At 38.7% G+C, this 21,365-nt stretch overlaps 2 protein-coding genes across 5 annotated transcripts in view; both read right to left on the reverse strand.

Annotated features, from left to right (window-relative positions):
• Positions 1–21,365, reverse strand: part of LOC311088960 (nectin-3-like protein) — a 120,825-nt gene that overhangs the window by 34,584 nt on the left and 64,876 nt on the right. Inside the window, exon 7 of one of the 4 annotated variants that reach the window (XM_084123366.1) lies at positions 1,865–2,454. The exons of 2 other annotated variants lie outside the window; for them this stretch is intronic. The gene's annotated coding sequence lies outside the window, so the exon portion shown is untranslated. Of the gene's footprint in view, positions 1–1,864; positions 2,455–20,601; positions 21,197–21,365 lie in introns of those variants that run through there. One more of the 4 variants, XM_084123368.1, reaches the window with a different exon arrangement.
• LOC311088868 (uncharacterized protein) lies at positions 4,017–10,449 on the reverse strand. Its single transcript, XM_084123243.1, has 2 exons — positions 4,401–10,449; positions 4,017–4,058 (listed from the first exon to the last, which is right to left on the reverse strand). The coding sequence occupies exon 1, from the start codon at positions 8,759–8,761 to the stop codon at positions 5,003–5,005; it is 3,759 nt and encodes a 1,252-aa protein (XP_083979369.1). The 5' UTR covers positions 8,762–10,449; the 3' UTR covers positions 4,017–4,058; positions 4,401–5,002.

The raw sequence follows: 21,365 nt of genomic DNA on the forward strand, positions 1-21,365 counted from the left end.
TTACGACACAATCGTTAGCCTATTTTTACAAAAACTGCTTCTACGGGGCCATAACGTAAGATACAAGGTAATGGAGCCTTTTATACATTGTCGTGTTTCTTTAGAAATAAACAATGGACAAATGGAGTCTTTAAACGCCTCAGATGTAAAGTTATTCGCTGTCAAAGTGACGCCAAAATGAATGGGAGTCAATGGATTGCTAACAGCAGGTGAAGGCTTGTTAGCCAATAGCGGCCCTCGGGGATGGTACGCTTTCCGAGTGCTGGATTACCCTCCTGAATGAAACACACGGCTCATAATATGTATGAACATGTTTAATGAAATTCAAAAGTATTTAATGTTCTTAAATCAGAAATCTTTCATACAGAAAAATATGAAAAGCATCAAGTGACAGTGCAGTATAGTGCAATAACGCGTTTACCTACATTCAAAATATTTCTGAATCTTACATCAAAAGTCTTTCATACAAAATAATAAATAAAAATGACAATGCTGTGAAGTGCTGTAAAAATAAAACATATAAAACAACTTTTGGCAAAACTGCCTACAAAAGTGCAATCTTTAGTGCTTGGAACAGTGGCTTTTCTATGTGTATATGCTTGAGGTAGTGTGTGTGTGCTGTGCATGTGTGATTTTGTTTTGTTTAAGAGTGTGTGTGTACATGTATTCTTGAGGTAGAGGGTGTATGTGCATGTATGAATTTATGCATGTTTGAGGTTGTGTGTGTTTCTGTGTAAGCAGTTCTAATCTGTTTTATTGTTTATTAAACAAGGGTTTTTCCTAGAACAATCAATTTCAACAATATTTCTCATAAATGTGGTAAACTTTTGTACTTTTATTCATTTGTTATCCTAATCTAGGTCGGGATGGGGATGTTGATATGGCTGGGACTGTGTGTATGGATGTTGTGTGTGTGGGTGATAAGGGTGCCAATGTGGAGCTGCCTGTGAAGAATCATGGAGGATACCTCTCAACCCATCAAAAAGCTGGCCAATTAGACGTTCTGTAGTGAGTGTATTTTCCTCAATAAAACGAAAAAAAAATCTCTCTTCATGCTCTCTGTTCTGTTCATGTTGTTGCTCTACCCATCTGTTCTGGGATGACTGCAAATCTTGTAGGAAGGCCTGCTGATCAACCGACCAAGTCCTCAGTGCTCTCTCATACCCGGAAACTGATTTTGATTTGCTTCCTGTTAAAAACAGAGTAAACTTTTCAGTTGGCCTTAACACAGTTGCTGCATTGCAAACACCATATTTTTGACATAATATGTGCATAGATGTTTATTCTTTATGTGGTATATTTCAAAGTTAATGTGGGGATTGTAAAGGATCATGTATTAATGTTTACATAAAATAAAGCAATAAAGAATTTCTGTCGGCGAATGTGAATGCAACTTACTTTTTTTGGCAGTGCTCTGCACGGTCGAATCGCTGGCATGTGAACTCCCTTCACAGGGCTGCCAACTTTTGAGTTTAGCTTGGAGTGAGATTTTTTTTTTTTTTTTTTTCGGGGTTATGTAAAAACAAATATTGCATCACAATAAGTTGGTTGTGATTATCAAAACATTTGGTAACTAAATAGAATTTTATGAAGTTTAGTGACAACATGTTACAATGTTTACATTGTACAATGACTGGTAGGATACAGTTTTTATTATTGCTTGACAAAAATTTCAAGATTTCAATTCCATTCTTGTGATTTGATTCCGATTTTGATTCAATATTGACTAATTTGGATACATCATTATTTTAAATTTTATTTTAAAAAATAATCTCACCTAATGCTGTAAACATAGAGGGCCCAATCTGCTGGTATTATTAAAGGTTAAAAATAACAAATTAAATTAAATGTAATGCAGTTTTTGTTATAATAACAATTATTTAATGACATAAGTAAAAATATAATAAATATGTAATATAGTGCTCAGCAAAATCTCCTCTCTAGCTATTTTTTCTATTCAATTAACATGGTCATTAAATGGCTTTCCTGAGGTAAATGTAACGTTATGTGACATAATTGTTCTCCTGCTGTTATATTGACCTCTTTCCGTGGTTGAAAAACACTAATTGGTCGATATTATGTATACTTTCGGTAAGTTGTACTGCATCTTTAAATAAAAAAAGTAACAGATGATCGGTTCACGTGCACTTGAACTGAGGCGCTCAGCGATCTGTCACGTCACATTTACAAGCGCCAAACGTATTTTTTGTCTGAATTTCGTAATAAAATTGACGGAATCTAAGAGCTGAGAATTAGTTTAATATTAAAAGTACCTCTTTGCTCCGTAATTTTTCTGTGCGTGAGAAAATGGATGTGTGGCGTGAGAGCGTGTGAAAAGTGTCAATTGCGTGAGTCTCACGCTCAATGCGTGAGAGTTGGCAGCCCTGCCTTCATATGCATCTTGTATGCTCTGATCACCATTCTCTCTTGCCTCTATGATGCTGTGCTCATCATCTACATGTGATGGGGATTAAAAGAAAACACATTAAATAACAGTAGCTGTCTGGACAATTGTAGCATTACAAACAAAATATGCTTCAATTCTTCACACTTTGCTGAAATTAACCATGGGTTTACTTTTAAATAAAACAAAAAACATGTAAAACCATGGTATCAGCAAATTAACAATGGTTTTGCTACAAGATTATATTGCGTGGTTATACAAATGATAATCAATATGCCAAAATAACATGGTTTAATGTAATAAAACCATGGTTAATTTTTGTAAAGGGTAGCTTTTAAGCAAGCAAGTTAGTCCGATCAAACTACTTTTAGTACTTTTATCATTATGAACTTTTAGTAAAGTAGCATTTGCTGGAATACTTTCACTTGTAATTCAAAACTTGTACATCGCTGTATTGATAATTTTGGTTTACTGACTTAATTATTTTCCTGACTAGTAAAGGGGCCATGTAGTGACGTTAAGGGAAACGCTAACATTAGCCTCATCTGAGGTCTCCACATCAGGGGCTTCTTGAAAGCCAACATCCACTCCGTTTTCTCCCACGTTGGATAGTGGTCGTCCACCCATGACTTCGTCCATTTGGTCATAGAAGGGGAAGTTTGTAGGATCCACTCCACTCCTGTTGTTGTGCAGTTTAGCTTTGTAATACGCCGACTTTAACGTTTTCCACCTATTTCTAATTTGTTCAACCGTACAGTCCACGCCAACTTCTTTCAGTTTGTCGTGCACGGTTTTGAAGAGGTCAGAATTTCTAAACTTTCTACCATCCAGTCGTTCAATTATGTTCTCTTCTTTTAAAATACTAATCAGTACGTTTGTCTCCGTCGCATACCAGTTTGATTTCGCCGCTGCCGCCATTTTGTATTCTGACGACACAATCCCGGGATGTCAAAACCAGCCATGCGCAGAAAGACACACACTCAAAGTAATCGGATCAACTCGTTTACATGATGTAATTTTTCGTTTGATCGGTTCACAAAAAGGTTTATTCCACCCCCTTCAATAGATTGAGGTGTTGACATGGAGCATTTTCATTCTGATTGGACTTTTAAACTGGTTATAATCAGAATACAATGCTACATGTAAACGGGGCTATTGACAGCTTGGGCGATTGGAAAGGGATTGTTCTTTGATCGCTTTCTGTATGTATATTAATCACAGTTTAAGTAAGATTATTTTCATCCTACTAAGAGAAACGACGTGAAGTTGATTGTTTAGTCACTGGCTTGATTTACTGATGCATAAACAGTATTGAACGACTTTGAGAGAAAGATTATCTGTCTGAACTTGAACAATTACACATCAGAAATTCACATAACCCACTGATTCTTCAGAGGCTCGGATGAAGGAACTAAAAAAATACTTTTGTGTTCATTTGTACATCCAAACACTGAGCAACTGCCATGCTTCGCTCGTTTGCAAGCCATGATGTCTCTCGAGGAATAACTAATATCGCGCTCGCTCATTTTCTCATGGGCGGCCAAATTCTTTTTGTAGCGGCCCCTTGGATATATCAAGACGCAGAGAGTTTCAAACGGGTGTCATTTTATTTCTTCTTCTCAACGAGCACCATGCACCATGAACACCGTGAAAACTACAGAAGAAACAGAAGAATTACAAAATGCTTCTATGTAGCTTCACAAATAATTTGCACAAATTATGTTCACATATGAATCATGTTTACACACAATACAAATAATTTCAACAGATGACCAATATGAAATGAAATGAAATATGTTTTTAAGCCTTTATGACAAATGGAATATCACATGCTTCTTTTAAATGAAACAATATATTATAATTGTTCACAGAAATATGTTTTTATATTGATGACGTGCAATAAACCCATAAACAAATGAAGTATTGACATTCTCTTTTCCTAATACAAAATCTCTTTTTGATAATACAAACTCCACACATTTTACACACTTCATACCTCATTCCGCTTCTCCAAGGGCGCTAATTCAAAGAGTTTCCGCCATCAGCTACCATGCTCTCTAACTCGACACACCATCACAGTTTGGAGTTCTTAAAAAATAACATGTACGAGCAATACAAATATAAATTAAATCACAATGTAAACTCTCTTTACAAGATTCAAATGGATGAACACGATAAATAATCAAAGTGGTTACAAGTTTTTACCGTTCTTCCGACGACACGCGAGCACATTGTGCAGAGAGTAACAGGAAGTTTTAGCGTCATAAAAAACATCCGAACTTTCCGAAGAAGAAGAAGAACGGCGCTTTTCAAAATAAAAGCCAGAACAGATAAGGTGACACTGTCGAACTATAATGTCTTTTTAACATATAAAAATAAAATATTATATATTTTATAAACTGTAGGAAAATATGAATGTGATTTATAAGACATTTACACTCCCACCAAATCCTAGTAGCCTACAATGAATGAACAAATATACAAAGAGTAAGTGAATTGTGCAGGATTTCTTGACTCTAAGAAATGAACAGCCTGAAGTTAAGCTATCAGAGGTGTAACAGAGCAGTTTGTGCAGTGTTATCAATCACTTTCTTCCAGTCAGTTCTCTAGGAGGAGCACCAATTTTTTTTTGGGCTTGGAGGGAGGATCTTGTTTTTTATGAGGTTTCCTCTCCCCAACTTGCACTTTAACTCGACGAACCAAGCCATCACTACTTTGAACAGTCTCAATGACTCGTCCAAGTTGCCACTGATTTCTTGGGAGGTTGTCGTCTTTAATAATGACAATGTCATTCACTTGGAGGTTGCGTTGAGGTGAGTGCCATTTCTGTCTCAAGGATATGTTCAGCAGATACTCCTTTTTCCAGCGGCTCCAAAACTGTTCGATGAGATACTGAACTCTCCTCCACCTCTTTGTCGCATACAGGTCCTCCTTGACAAATACTCCAGGAGGAGGAAGAGCAACTTTAGATTTCATCATAATGAGGTGATTCGGTGTTATAGGCTCCAGTCCCTGAGGATCATTGATTCCATCCACTGTTAACGGACGGCTGTTAACAATAGCCATGGCCTCATATAGCAGTGTTCTGAGGGAGGCGTCATCAAGTCGACCTGGGCACTGTGCAAAGGTGGCATTCAGCACATTTCGAACAGTTCTGATCTGGCGTTCCCAGACACCACCTGCAGGACTGTCAGAGGGAGCATTGAAGACAAATTCGCACTGCTTCTCAGTCAGGAAGATTTCCAGTAGCTTAGTATCACACTGTTTAAGTGCTTCCTTGAGCTCATTCCTGGCGCCAACAAAATTAGAACCTTGGTCACAGCGAAGTTGTTGAACAGCTCCTCTCAGGCTGATGAAGCATCTCAATGAGTTGATGAATGAGTCTGTTGACAAATCTTCGAGCATTTCAATATGAACAGCTCTAGAGTACAGACATGTGAAAATTAAGCCGTATCTTTTGTATTCTTTGCGGGCTCTCTTTACAATGAAAGGACCGAAACAGTCCATGCCACTGTGCGTGAAAGGTGCTGAGGCTTCGACGCGTTCTGCGGGAAAATCGGCCATTTGTTGTCTTTCTGTCGGCCGTCGCAGTTTTCTGCAAAGCACACAAGTGTGTATAAGCTTGGCAACCAACTTGCTCCCACCAATTACCCAGAATCCATTGGCCCGAAGCTCCATTAAAGTCTGGCTTCGACCCTGATGGCATGTTTTAGCGTGGAAATGAGACACAATCAGCTTGGTGATGTGGCTGTTATTCGGTAGGATGACTGGGTGCTTGACTTTGTGACAGAGCGATGACTCTTTCAATCTCCCACCAACACAAAGAAGTCCTTCAGACCAGATAGGGTCGAGACGGAAAAGAGAGCTTGAGTTTGGAAGGTCTTTTTTACCCTGAAGCATCTTTATCTCCTGGGGGAAGGCTTGCTGCTGTACGATCTTAATCACTTCGTCTGCAGCCTTCTCACGCTCTTTAACAGTCACATACTCACTGTGTTGTTTCTGTTTAGAACCCAACCTCTTGATTCTTGCCACCACCTTAATAATTGTTGTCCAGGAGGAAAACTGACTCAAACGCCTGAGGATGTCATTGCAGTTTTTGACTTCTGTTGCAAACACCTGAATTGTCTTGACTTCAGGATCACCAATGAGTAATTCTGATGGAGTGCTGGGTGTTAGAAGTAATTTACTCTCCCAGAGAAACTTCGGTCCTCGCAGCCAGTTTGTTGAATGAATGTCTGAAGCACAAAGACCTCGGGAAGCATGATCAGCCGGGTTTTCTGCGGTCTCCACATAGTGCCACTGACTGGGATCACTATTATCCCTTATCAGCTGAACACGGTTTGCAACAAATATGTGGAACCTACGGGCATCATTGTTAATATACGCAAGCACAACTTGTGAATCTGTCCAGAAAACCTCTTCATCAATCTTTATGTCAAGTTCACTTTTTAACATGACACTGACTTTCGTAGAAACCACAGCTGCTGCGAGTTCTAGTCTCGGGATACTTAAGACCTTTGAGGGTGCAACCCTTGCTTTCGCCAGAACGAGACTGCAATGGACTTCATCCTTGTCATTTTTGAACCTGAGGTAAGAACATGCACCATATCCCACGCAGCTGGCATCCGAAAAATGGTGCAACTCTACTCTGACAATGTTATGGAAGTCATGTGGGTGGTAACATCTCGGAATTGTAACCTCTTTCAACCTCTGAAGCCCATTTATCCACTCCTCCCACCGTGGCCTCATATCTTCTGGGAGTGGATCATCCCATCCGATGCCTCTGTGACACAGCTCTTGAAGTATACGCTTTCCAGTTAGGGTGAATGGAGCAATGAATCCAAGAGGGTCATAAAGAGAGGCAATGACAGAAAGGCAACCACGCCGGGTTGAAGGCTGATCTTTCAAGCTGCTGCTAAAACTGAAAGTGTCAGTTTCAATCGACCATTGAATGCCGAGTGCACGCTCTGATAGGGTTGGATCCAGTCCTAGAGGTTCGATGGTTTCTGCTCTTTCTGAGGGATCTAAGCAGGCGAGGGCTGCTTCCTCATTTGAGTTGAATTTATGGAGGCGTAGACCTCCTCTTTTGCACAACTCCTGTGACTCAATGATCAGTTTCTGGGCTTCCTCGACTGATGGGACGCTGACTAGCCCGTCATCAACATAAAAGTTTTTCTCCACAAATGTTGATGCTAGTGGATAGGTAGCTTTGTGTTGCCGTGCGAGATGTTTTAAGCCAAAGTTGGCACATCCTGGAGACGAGGCGGCTCCGAAGAGATGAACCGCCATCCTGTATTCCTGTGGTTCCTTCTCCAAATCTCCACCTTTCCACCAGAGGAATTTCAGATAATTCCGGGATTCAGGAGTGACGGAGAACTGATAAAACATTCTTTCGATATCACAGATGATCGCTACGGCCTCCTTCCTGAAGCGGCAGAGAACTCCTACCAGAGGATTGATAAGATCAGGCCCAGTTAGCAGAGTGTCGTTTAGAGAAACACCATGTCGAATACGACTCTCGACTGGACAGTCATATCCAGTCAAGAGCCCTACATCACAGTCTTGAAGGGGTGGTAGCTTATCTGCCAAATGTCTGAGATGAGGCCAGAGTAAAGCGGTTTCCTTCGTTGGGACGTAAGACTTGTCCACTGGGATAAAGTCACGGCTGTAGGCTTGCTGTAATTGGATGTGGTTCTTAGAGTGCAGTCCTCGTACTTGTAGACCATGGATGTTCTTGCTAGATATGATTGTATCAATAGCCGTCATAGTACTCAATTTTAATTTTACTGGTTGGGCATCAACATTCAGTTTGTCAAGTACATCTTCTAAGACAAACGTTGAGTCACTCTGTGTGTCCAGTATTGCGTACGTAAGTACTTCTCTGTGTGGCTCTTGTATTGAAGACACAAAGACTGGGACGATACTTGAGGTAGCTGAAGCACGTTGTGTTGATGCATGTGATACGACCTTGTGCATTTCCAAGCTTGCATGGTTTTCTGTGGAAGTGGAGCTATTCGTTGTTGCTTCCACAGGTCTTTGTTTCCTGTCATCATGCAAGCAGGTTGGGTGACGACGGCTGCATATGTTGCATGTGTGTCGTCTCTTACAATCTTTGGTCATGTGACCCTTCCTCAAGCACCCAAAGCAGAGCCGACTTTCACAGATGAATGTCTTTTTATCTTCACCACTCTTTGCTGCGAAGGTGGGACACTTGGTGATGTTATGAGCTTCACTTTTACAGACGGAGCAAGTTGATTTTGGTTTACTGCTGTTTGTTTCTTGTCTCTCCTGAGTGAAACTCTTAGTTTGCGTATTTGTGTTGAGAGCTTTGGCTCTCTTGGCTCTCTGATCTTTCATCTGTGGCCTTGAAGTTCATCAACAATGGAGAAGCAATAGGGTTACAGGCTATCCGTGCCTCTTTGCTCAGGAACTTTGTGAAGCATGCAAGATCTGGATAGCTTCCGGATGAGTCAAGTTCCTCTACAACAATTCGACTCCACTTGCGCACGATCCATTCCGGTAGTTTTTTGAGCAATTTGTGGTTTTCCTCACAATCGTTAAGGATAGCTAGTCCTTTGATGTGGGGAATCGCCTCAGTGCAGCCTTGGAGGAAGTCAGCAAACTCTTGTAGTGCAAGTGGATCGTTTGTGTTGATCTTTGGCCATCTCATGAGCTTATCTCGGAAAGCCTTTTGTATGATGAACGGGTTCCCATATCTGTCTTGTAAGACTTTCCATGCTCCATTGTATGCGCTTTCCGAATCTCGATAAAAGAAACCTTCTACAGCTTTGCGCGTCTCTCCAGCAAGATAATTTTTTAGATAAAACATCTTCTCACTTGGTGGGAGGGGTTTTCTGTCAATAAGAGCTATGAATGACATCTTCCAATCTGTAAACTGTAAAGGGTCACCACGGAACATGGTTGGTTCAGGGACAGGCAAGCGGTTCATGCTTAATGAGCTGGCGATTGCTTGTGCTAGACTGACAGACTCCTGGGACATTGTCACCTCCGGAGCAGTTTGATGAGGTTGGAATGATGCAGCATCAGGATTTAATCGAGGTTCAGTTTCCTTTCTGTAGCAAGCAGAGTTAGTTGCGACATTAATCACCTCATCATGGTTCTCAAACCCTTCAAAATCGTCATATGCTCTCACACGAGCTGCTGCTATGGCAACATCTTTTGCTGCTTGTAACTGCTGCAATTTGGTTCTCTCTTGTTCCAACAGTTGTTGCATTTCCACCTCTTTTTGTTTCATTTCTACTAACATTTTCGCCTCTTTAAGTTTCCATTCACCTTCTAACTTCTGAAGATGTGCTTGCTGTGCTTGGATTTCTTTCATGGCTTTTGATTGTTCCAGCTTAGCCGCAAGCTCGGCTTGTGCATCTACTCTACTGCTGTGGGTACTGGCTGAGCTGGAGTGGTTGCTCAATCTTTCCGGTGACTCCACTGAGCTCACCGTTTCAGTTTTAGTGTGGCCAAAGACAGACCCATATTCAACTTTATTTAATGTTTCTCTTACCCTTTCCTTCTCAAGTTGATCATTAAATTCTTGGTTAACGGTCTCTAGACGGATACTTATGAGGTCACAAATGTCTTTTGTTAGTGTAACACAGGCGTCCATTTTCTTTACAATCTCTGGTGTGGTGTTACTGTTACGAAGTATAGGTTCATACTGCTTGCTTACGTCATCACGCTTTGCTTGAATGTCTTGCTGTAATTCAATAAGGTCTTCTGATGAACAGAGGGTTTTTAATTGTGTCCTAGTCTCCCTTGCTACCAGCTTCCAAGCATCATAGGACTTGTTAAATGCTTTCTCACGTTTTCTGGTGTCTTGGTCATGCATCTCTTGGCCTTTCTCTGTTAGCTTTCTTTCACGTGAGCTAGACCTGCATGGGGTGTCTTTAAGTGACATCTTGTTTGTTTGTGCTGCTGCTTTAAGTCGAGTGTAGCCTTTGATTGTCCAATGCCTGAATTTTCACTTGTAAGCTGTAGTTATCTTTTACCACAGAGTAATGTTTATGCTGAGCATTAACAGATTATGGACATCTAAAGGATTTTTAGCTTAAAAGAGTAACAACAAAAAACTCCCTTTCTACCTTTTCATAAATAGACATTACCCAAGCGCATGAGCTAGTTTCTTGAAATAGTCACCAGTTTTAGAAGCGTTAGGAACTGAGAATTAGCTTGCAAGATATTTTGACCTTATAATACCATATTATTATTTAAGTCACTTCAGTTATGCTGCAAGGATGTGTGTAGAAATTGTCCCTTTTCAGCTTTTTTGCTCCTTGGCACCCAGTGTCTCTTTTTGCAGCTTTAGCTGTACCTTAAGCATGCCGTCCATTTTAAGTCTTGCCTGGGTGCATGAGTTGGATGCAAGCGAAGTAAACTGGCTGGTATTAGGTTGGTGGATGGACCTCAGATGTGATGGCGTCAGCTTCTCACCAGGGACGGCAGGGCTGGTGCAGCGATGAGTTTTCACTGTAGCGGCCCCTTGGATATATCAAGACGCAGAGAGTTTCAAACGGGTGTCATTTTATTTCTTCTTCTCAACGAGCACCATGCACCATGAACACCGTGAAAACTACAGAAGAAACAGAAGAATTACAAAATGCTTCTATGTAGCTTCACAAATAATTTGCACAAATTATGTTCACATATGAATCATGTTTACACACAATACAAATAATTTCAACAGATGACCAATATGAAATGAAATGAAATGAAATATGTTTTTAAGCCTTTATGACAAATGGAATATCACATGCTTCTTTTAAATGAAACAATATATTATAATTGTTCACAGAAATATGTTTTTATATTGATGACATGTGCAATAAACCCATAAACAAATGAAGTATTGACATTCTCTTTTCCTAATACAAAATCTCTTTTTGATAATACAAACTCCACACATTTTACACACTTCATACCTCATTCCGCTTCTCCAAGGGCGCTAATTCAAAGAGTTTCTGCCATCAGCTACCATGCTCTCTAACTCGACACACCATCACAGTTTGGAGTTCTTAAAAAATAACATGTAGCCTACGAGCAATACAAATATAAATTAAATCACAATGTAAACTCTCTTTACAAGATTCAAATGGATGAACACGATAAATAATCAAAGTGGTTACAAGTTTTTACCGTTCTTCCGACGACACGCGAGCACATTGTGCAGAGAGTAACAGGAAGTTTTAGCGTCATAAAAAACATCCGAACTTTCCGAAGAAGAAGAAGAACGGCGCTTTTAAAAATAAAAGCCAGAACTATGGAAGCCCGTTTCCGCCACGTTGAGTAAAAAAAAAAAGATTCTTTAAGTCATAATAATGAGAAACTTTCACATAATAATGACTTAACATCTCATAATAATGAGAAACTTTCTCGAAATAATGACTTAACATCTCATAATAATGAGAAACTTTCTCGTAATAATGACTTAACATCTCGTAATAATGAGAAACTTTCTCGTAATAATGACTTAACATCTCGTAATAATGAGAAACTTTCTCGAAATAATGACTTAACATCTCGTAATAATGAGAAACTTTCTCGTAATAATAACTTAACATCTCGTAATAATGAGAAACTTTCTCGTAATAATGAGAAACTTTCTCGTAATAATGACTTAACATCTCGTAATAATGAGAAACTTTCTCGTAATAATGACTTAACATCTCGTAATAATGAGAAACTTTCTCATAATAATGACTTAACATCTCATAATAATGAGAAACTTTCTCGTAATTATGACTTAATCCACGCATGCGCAATGTGCATTGTGCACATGCGTTCAGCAAGCGACTGAAGCGAGGCGTGCTGCATCATGAAGAACTGTTTTGAATGTAAGTATGCCTGTATAACAACAGCTGAACACTGTTTAAAAGTAATTGTAAGTTAAAACGTTGCATATCATAAACGTTTGCACGGTTTAACGATTGGTTGCGTGAACACAAGAGGGGCCAGGTTAATTCGCGTAGTTGTCGTTCCCATTGGTAGATAAATGGTCGATTACTAAGTTGGCCAAATCTCTTTGATTATGTCGCGTTTATTAATTATCGAACACTAAACACGCAAGTGAAATGTGAGACGAAATAATGCTATTTTTGAATCGCGCGGCGCGAGCTAACGTTAACTATACATGTTTTCACCTGCAGAGCAGGTGCGTTTTATCATGGAATGTAATCAACAGCATATAGTGCAGAACCAAACATTTTAAACACTGCCCGAACTAAGGGACTGTCCCTAAACTCTCGATACAGACCCCAATGAGGCAGTGTTGAAGCAAGTTCAAAACCAGTTCAAAACAGCCCAATTCTAAACACCGTTTTCAGAAAAAACAGGACAAAACATCCTGTTATGTGCAAATATAAGTTATGACTTAAATCTACACATCACCAGCCATACAAAACTGACCATGAGTTTACTGTAGTAACTATGGTTTTGATATACTTGTAATGTATGTCTGTGTGTGTGTGTTCTTTAAATACAATACTGGTAATCAAACTTGTCATGTGGGTAAAGGCCTAGAGAGCATAAAAACATATGTATGTCTACAGGATGGATGATCTAACTGAGTTTCTGCGAATGAGGAATGTTCCAGAGGAAACCGTTGAGAAACTGGAACAAGAAAAGGTGAGACAATGCAGCTGGACAAAAATGTGGCACAGATGAAGGACTGCAGGGCAGGGCTTTAAGATTATACATAAAGGTTTCATAAACTGGTCATTTAAGTTAATTTAGTACACTTAGGCCCTGTTTCACAGACAGGGCTTAGACTAAGCCAGAATTAGGCCTTATGGTGCATTCATGTCCTCCTGGAAAGTTCGTATTTACAAGGTGGGAAGTCGTTTCGTTCAAGTCACTTTCGTCGGAGTAAGATGGCGGCGTACTTTCTCTTAATTAATTACACAAAAATACAGCAAGGTTTTTAAAATATACTTCCAGAAAATAAAGAATAAGGAATGTGCATCAGGTGTGTTTTTTATTTTTTTTATTTTATGTTTTTAATTAATTTACGAAGATACTGTAAACTTTGTTATATATTATATTGTTATATTATAATGTTATCATATTCTGTGCAGGCAATCAGCTTACTTTGCTGTAAATAGACAATTCTAGCAATATCACTGCTAAATACCTTTAAGTATTGTGCGTATTGTGGTAACTGGTTCAGTTAAAACAGCTCAACATGCATTTTAGTCTGAGACTAGCTTTGTCTGTGAAACCAGAGGTTGGAAACCATCTTGTCTGCCCCAGATTTCTTATCGCTAAGAAAGTTAGATCTATCACAAAGTTGGTTTTAATATTAAATATAGTCAACACTTTAATTCTTCTATCAGCCCAAGAGGTAGACAGAGGCAGCGGAAGAGCAAGAAGCAGAAGACAAAGTGTAAGAATGAGCAGTCTATTAAATAATCTTTGTTAAATTTCTCAATGAGAATTAATCTCACCAGCACAAATTCAAAAAGTCTTATTATACTGAAGCAACAGTGATGAAAAATGTATGCTTCACAACATCATCCTTTGATGATAAAAACTTTGAGGTGGAGGTGTTCACTTCTCTCTAAATTTCTGGTGAAGACAACATGGCACACAAGATTAAACGGTAATATAAAATGATTGAAATGGGTGTATATAGAGAGATAAAGATGATGAAAAGATATAAAATAGCATAAATGAAGTACAACATATCTGTATTTTTGCTCTCTTGAAGCCGCACATGCATTTAGCTTACTATTAGAAATCTAAGAATACTTTTGTCTTTACGTTAATTTAAGACTTTATTTAACTCATTTAAGACTGCTTTTATGAGGATACTCGACAAAACTGACATTTAGGCATAATTCCCAGTCAACACGTTGATCTCACAGTGATCTCTCCATATGATCACAATGTGAGGTCACAGTGAGTTAAGTGTAACCGCTCAGCGCACTCACTGTGTGCTCATATTATGGCCACAATGTGAGTCACCCCAGCTAGAAATGTTTTTGGACGTGGACTCCAACATCGCTCGGACGTCAAATTTTGGTTGAAAATGAAATTTGGGTTGACGTTCTAAACATCTGATGTCAGGCTCCAACTTCAGTAAACAACTCCACAAACAACATTACCAGCTTCACTTATTACAAACCAGATTTACTTGTCATGTGTGTACAAAAGTCCTTATTGAGATTAACAGAGGTTTAGATGTTGATGATTTATTGAAATTAATAATTTGGTTTGATGTCACCATTATGGTTTATGCCCATATTCTTCATTATGCCCATTTAGTTGGGCAGTTTGACTTGATGTTTTAATGTTAGTTTTTCTCTGGCTGCTGTAACTGTCTTATGGCAAGCACAGTAAGAGAAAATGTGATCAGATGGTGTCAGCTACTTGATGATGATGATGATAATGATATAATTGTAGTGCTCTGATTAGTTGATCTCTTCTAGACAGTTATGTGTGTTAATTTCTAATAATTGATTATAGTAATGACTTTATAGCATGACTTTCAACACTGTTTAAATAAGACAATCTGTATAATAATAATAATAAAAAAACAAAACATTTTAAACTACTGTTTCACTTAGACAAATTCAAATTTCAAGAATCAGCGCGTGAATCTCAATAACGGTGACATGCTTCATGCTGCAATGCATTCTGGGAGCCACTGATGAGTTTTGTGTGATGCACCCAGAATGCATTGCGGCATGAAGCATGTCATCGTTATTGAGATTCATGTGCTGATTCTTGAGGTTTGTGTTTGTCTCAATGAAGGGATTTAAAACTTAATGTACACAGATTTTGTTTTTAATATTAAATACTCTGCATTAAAAATTTAAAAGATTAAAATGCTGCAGGATCTCATGCTGTATAAATCCAGAATTTTTATGATCATGTAAAATTGATACTAGAGACCATTCCCTGGATGAAATCAGGCCATTACATTATGATAATATCTTTATTATCAACAAGTAGCAAACATACTTGATCACATTTTCTCTTGCTATAACAAACACTTACAGAAGTCAGAGAAAAACTAACATCAAATAATCAAGGCCAAAGAGCCCAACTAAAGCAAACACTGACCTCCACAATGGTGACTAAACCAAACTATTACTTTCAAACAAACTTCTTTTAAAAGGTTCAGTCCTGTGTCTGCTGGGAAACTTTCCGCTAAAACTTTATAAGAATGTTAGGGGATAATGTTCTATCAATGTTTAAAATGTTTTTAGAGAGTGTTATCCTAGCTTTTATGAGAACATTCTGGTAACAAAAATAAAATTAGCTACAGAAAACATTACAAGACCATAACGTAATGCTCCCAAAACATTCATAGAACAATAACATGTCTAGCTGGGATGAGCTCATATTGTGGTCATAGTTTGAGCACACAGTGAGTGCGCTGTGAGGTTACACTTTTAGATCACTGTGAACTCAGATTGCTGACGTTGTGACCACATGGTGACATCACTGTAAGATCAACGTGTTGTGTGTTATTGTTCGTTCAAGCGCGAAAGAGAACACTATTCTGGCGCAGGATACTGGCACGCGTCTTTCTGTGCTGTCAGGACATTCACGTTCCTCGTTCTCTTGAATGGTTTAAAAGCATTTGCATGAATAACAGCATGGTCATATAATGTAATGCTAGCTAAATGACGACAAAAAAAACAGATGCTGCGTTAATTGCGTTAAATATTTTAGCGCGTTAAACTGGACAAAAATGTATCTTATGCGTTATCATTGACAGCACTAATGTGTGTATATATAGATGTATGTATGTGTATATATATATTCATGTATGTGTATGTATATATTTGTGTATATATGTATATATTTGTGTGTGTGTATATATATATATATATATATATATATATATATATATATATATATATGTATGTACAGACCCTTTCCAAAAAATTAGAATATCATGGAAAAGTTTATTTATTTCCATAATTCCATTCAAAACGTTAAACTTCCATAGATTATAGATTCAGGGCCCACAACTTAAACGATTTCAAGTATTTAGTTGTTTATTTGTACATAATTTGGGCTTCCAGCTCATAAAACCCACGAAAACAGGATTTCAAAAAATTAGAATATTACATGAAATCACACAGTAATTACACAGTGATACCATGGTCATTGAATCAGGTTTTGGTTCTTTTGGCAGTGTGGGCAGGTGCAAATCCTGCTGGAAAATGAAGGAAGCATGAAGTGCTCTGAAAATGTCCTGGTAGACGGCTGCGTTGAGTGGACAGCACAGTGGACCAACACCAGCCGATGACATGGTTCCCCAAACCAACACAGACTGTGGATGTATATGTGTGTATATTTATATGTGTGTGTGTGTGTGTGTATATATATATATATATATATATATATATATATATATACAGTGAGGAAAATAATTATTTGAACACCCTGCTATTTTGCAAGTTCTCCCACTTAGAAATCATGGAGGGGTCTGAAATTGTCATCGTAGGTGCATGTCCACTGTGAGAGACATAATCTAAAAAAAAAAATCCAGAAATCACAATGTATGATTTTTAAACTATTTGTTTGTATGATACAGCTGCAAATAAGTATTTGAACACCTGAGAAAATCCATGTTAATATTTGGTACAGTAGCCTTTGTTTGCAATTACAGAGGTCAAACGTTTCCTGTAGTTTTTCACCAGGTTTGCACACACTGCAGGAGGGATTTTGGCCCACTCCTCCACAAAGATCTTCTCTAGATCAGTCAGGTTTCTGGGCTGTCGCTGAGAAACACGGAGTTTGAGCTCCCTCCAAAGATTCTCTATTGGGTTTAGGTCTGGAGACTGGCTAGGCCACGCCAGAACCTTGATATGCTTCTTACAGAGCCACTCCTTGGTTATCCTGGCTGTGTGCTTCGGGTCATTGTCATGTTGGAAGACCCAGCCTCGACCCATCTTCAATGCTCTAACTGAGGGAAGGAGGTTGTTTCCCAAAATCTCGCAATACATGGCCCCGGTCATCCTCTCCTTAATACAGTGCAGTCGCCCTGTCCCATGTGCAGAAAAACACCCCCAAAGCATGATGCTACCACCCCCATGCTTCACAGTAGGGATGGTGTTCTTGGGATGGTACTCATCATTCTTCTTCCTCCAAACACGTTTAGTGGAATTATGACCAAAAAGTTCTATTTTGGTCTCATCTGACCACATGACTTTCTCCCATGACTCCTCTGGATCATCCAAATGGTCATTGGCAAACTTAAGACGGGCCTTGACATGTGCTGGTTTAAGCAGGGGAACCTTCCGTGCCATGCATGATTTCAAACCATGACGTCTTAGTGTATTACCAACAGTAACCTTGGAAACGGTGGTCCCAGCTCTTTTCAGGTCATTGACCAGCTCCTCCCGTGTAGTTCTGGCCTGATTTCTCACCTTTCTTAGGATCATTGAGACCCCACGAGGTGAGATCTTGCATGGAGCCCCAGTCCGAGGGAGATTGACAGTCATGTTTAGCTTCTTCCATTTTCTAATGATTGCTCCAACAGTGGACCTTTTTTCACCAAGCTGCTTGGCAATTTCCCCGTAGCCCTTTCCAGCCTTGTGGAGGTGTACAATTTTGTCTCTAGTGTCTTTGGACAGCTCTTTGGTCTTGGCCATGTTAGTAGTTGGATTCTTACAGATTGTATGGGGTGGACAGGTGTCTTTATGCAGCTAACGACCTCAAACAGGTGCATCTAATTTAGGATAATAAATGGAGTGGAGGTGGACATTTAGGCAGACTAACAGGTCTTTGAGGGTCCGAATTCTAGCTGATAGACAGGTGTTCAAATACTTATTTGCAGCTGTATCATACAAATAAATAGTTAAAAAATCATATATTGTGATTTCTGGATTTTTTTTTTTTAGATTATGTCTCTCACAGTGGACATGCACCTACGATGACAATTTCAGACCCCTCCATGATTTCCAAGTGGGAGAACTTGGAAAATAGCAGGGTGTTCAAATACTTATTTTCCTCACTGTATATATATATATATATATATATTATATATATATATTTATAAATTTGCACCCAACCATTTATCAGTGAAAATTGTATGTTGACATGCAAACTCAATGTTATATATTAAACCTGCATTTCCTTTTTTTATAGATTGATGCCAGTGTCATCGAACTAATGACAGATGAACAGCTAAAGACATACTTTCCATCATATGGTGATCGTTTGGCCATTTTGGGATTTTGCAGACAGAAAGCCAGTAACAGGAATGATCCCAATAACAGGAAATCAAAACTTTTTGAGCGATTGAAATCTAAAATATCCAAAAAATCGAAGTATGATGATTCTGCCACAACAAGTCAACAACACACAGCAAAGAATGCTCAGAAGACTATGAGAAAGGTAGAATTAGGATGGATGAATTACGATACAGAAAATGAAATCTTTAAACAAGTGAGAACAAGAAGGGGTGGTGGCACACGAAAAGTTGATGTATCAAAAGAATCCAAGAAATCTGATTTGATTCAGCAAGCAGTCAAGCTGTTTTTTGCAGATGGAAAAAGCCCTGAGGGAGACATCACTGAGTTTGAGGTAGATTTAAAGGATTACAAAGAAATGTCTATTGATGAAGACATTACAGTTGGAAAACTGTATGCAGACACCAAGTTGCCACTTTTACGGTTCTACCTCACAACAAAGAAGAGAAGTAACTCTGGCTCACATATGCAACAGGAAATAGATGTGGCTCTCACTACACAAGAACTGAACAGTTCCCCAACAAAAATGCCAGCTGAAAGATCAGGAAATACAGATAACACAGATGTGGTTTACATAGGGAGCAACATGGAACCAGAGATGCCTTTCCTTTATTCAACAGAGATAATTTCCTCCACCCTAGATGAGAATGCTTTGGATGACAGCAACACTGTCACATTTGTCACTGGAGACACTGGAGACATTTTTAATGTGGATGATCAAATTTTGGATGATACATTACCTCTTTCTGAGTTCTGGAATGAGTCTTTCTGAGTTCTGGAATGAGTTTTATGAACAGTGCACTATGGGCAGCTCTTTCAAGGTGCCTTTCCTTCGGCATGATTTTGGACAAATGCACTGGGAAAGTGTAGGCCGTATAATTGCCTTTGGATGGAAAAAGGAAAAGTACCTTCCTGTGAAAAACTCCAACAGAGAACAATGCAGAGGAAATCTTACAAGAACTTGCCCACAAAAAACTGATTCAAGAGCCTGCCTTTGTCATTGAGCAGTGGGCAAACATGCTTTCCACTGCCATCAGTCATCTTGATGAAATTTCCTCTGTGTATGAAAACTTGCAGCCCAATGTGAGAAAGGTTTTGAGGGCTCTTTCTTTCCCAGAGAACATGAATACCCAGCAGAGAGAGATTCAAAGGTATTTAACCGCTTACCTTAGGGAATCTGGCACACAAGGTCTGTCTCGGTTTCTTAGATTCTGCACTGGTTCGGATCTTTTTTTGGGAAAAACTATCGTCATTAACTTCATACAGGTTCAAGGCTTCCAACTACGCCCAGTTGCACACACTTGTGGTTGTGTCTTGGAGCTGTCAGTTTTCTATGACAGTTATCCTGATTTCAGATCCGAAATGAACAAAGTCTTAGAGTGCAATGTGTGGGTGATGGACTTTATCTAATTAATGAAGCTAGAAGACTACTGCTTCTAAATGTAAGACTGTAGTCTTTGTAAATTCACATTATGTACCACCATAAAAGTTGTCTTATGCACTGTTTGTTTTAAACTGTTGTTTCTGAATTGTTTGAATGTACATGCAGCTGTACTGTTCAATTGAAAAAAGTTTTAAAGATTTTTGTAACTATTTTAACGTGGCAATGTTATTGTCAATTGTAAGGCTGTTTGCAGTTGCTGCTCACTTTTCCTTTACTTATATGTCTTACAGATATACAAATATTGCACAATTTCAGTGCAAAATTATGGATGTTTTTTTTTTCTTTGACCCAGTAGCACTACATCCAAACTTGTTTTAGCGTTGCTGTGTTTATAGCGTTACTGTTAGTTGAAAATTTGTTTGTGACTACAGTGAGCATTGCTTTCCTTTCAGTATGTGATGTCTTAAGGATATGTTGCAATGCAAAGATATGTTGTGCTGTTTTCCAACAGTACACACCCAATCCTATTTCATGAATACTGTAACCATAAACTTTACACTTTTTTCTTTTGGTTATAGAATTGCCTGCTTGCTTTGCTTATGCAGCACAAAATCCATACAGCATTTTTATTTTATTTTTAATTTGAACATTAGTAGGCCTGCCTTTTCATTTCAATTAAGTGTTCCACAGCATTAAAAAGTTAATGTAAAGGTTGACACCAATAAAGTGAAATACAGTGTACAAGTCAAATGAGATGCATTGTGTGATCATATCAAGGTATTGTTGCCTGACATTTTGTCTATTACTAAGCAGCGAATAACATTTGTTTTTAGATATGCTTCTCAAATAGTTTTAGTCTGTGGCACTTAGTTCATTATTTATCAACTCCCTGAGTTTGATATAAAAATCCACAGTTGAATAGACATCTTTTGACATATCCAGATTGTGTTCTGTAATGAGGTGAACACAGGCATCAAACACGTCTTTGTCACATGGGTAGTCTTTGAATACACATTCCTCCAGACACACTTCAACTTCTTGTGGGCCTACAGGGTGTAAGTAATCTCTTGCGCCATATAACTGAGGTACTGCATGCATAATGGCTGGGCGACCATTTGGAGATCGAGAGTTATGAATTGGTCGTATTCTATGATTGTTCCAAGATGATGTCACTTGATCCAGTTCCTCCTGAAAAATAAAACGAATTAAAGGTTATTTACATGATGGGTTCATCATTTAGTCAGGAAGGATACCAAAGCACCCTTACAAAAGATTATTATTTTTCCATAATGTAATTCACCAGTTACTTTATTTTGTGCAGTGTTGGGTAGTGAAGGCTGTTACTTAGGGGGCTGTG

The sequence above is a fragment of the Abramis brama genome (genome assembly GCF_963993115.1).
Source record: "Abramis brama genome assembly, chromosome: 8".
NCBI lineage: Eukaryota > Metazoa > Chordata > Actinopteri > Cypriniformes > Leuciscidae > Abramis > Abramis brama.

Bases quoted from the DNA above. Each gene is read 5' to 3' on its own strand.
- LOC311088868 (XM_084123243.1), bottom strand. From the start codon at position 8,761: ATGAAAGATCAGAGAGCCAAGAGAGCCAAAGCTCTCAACACAAATACG.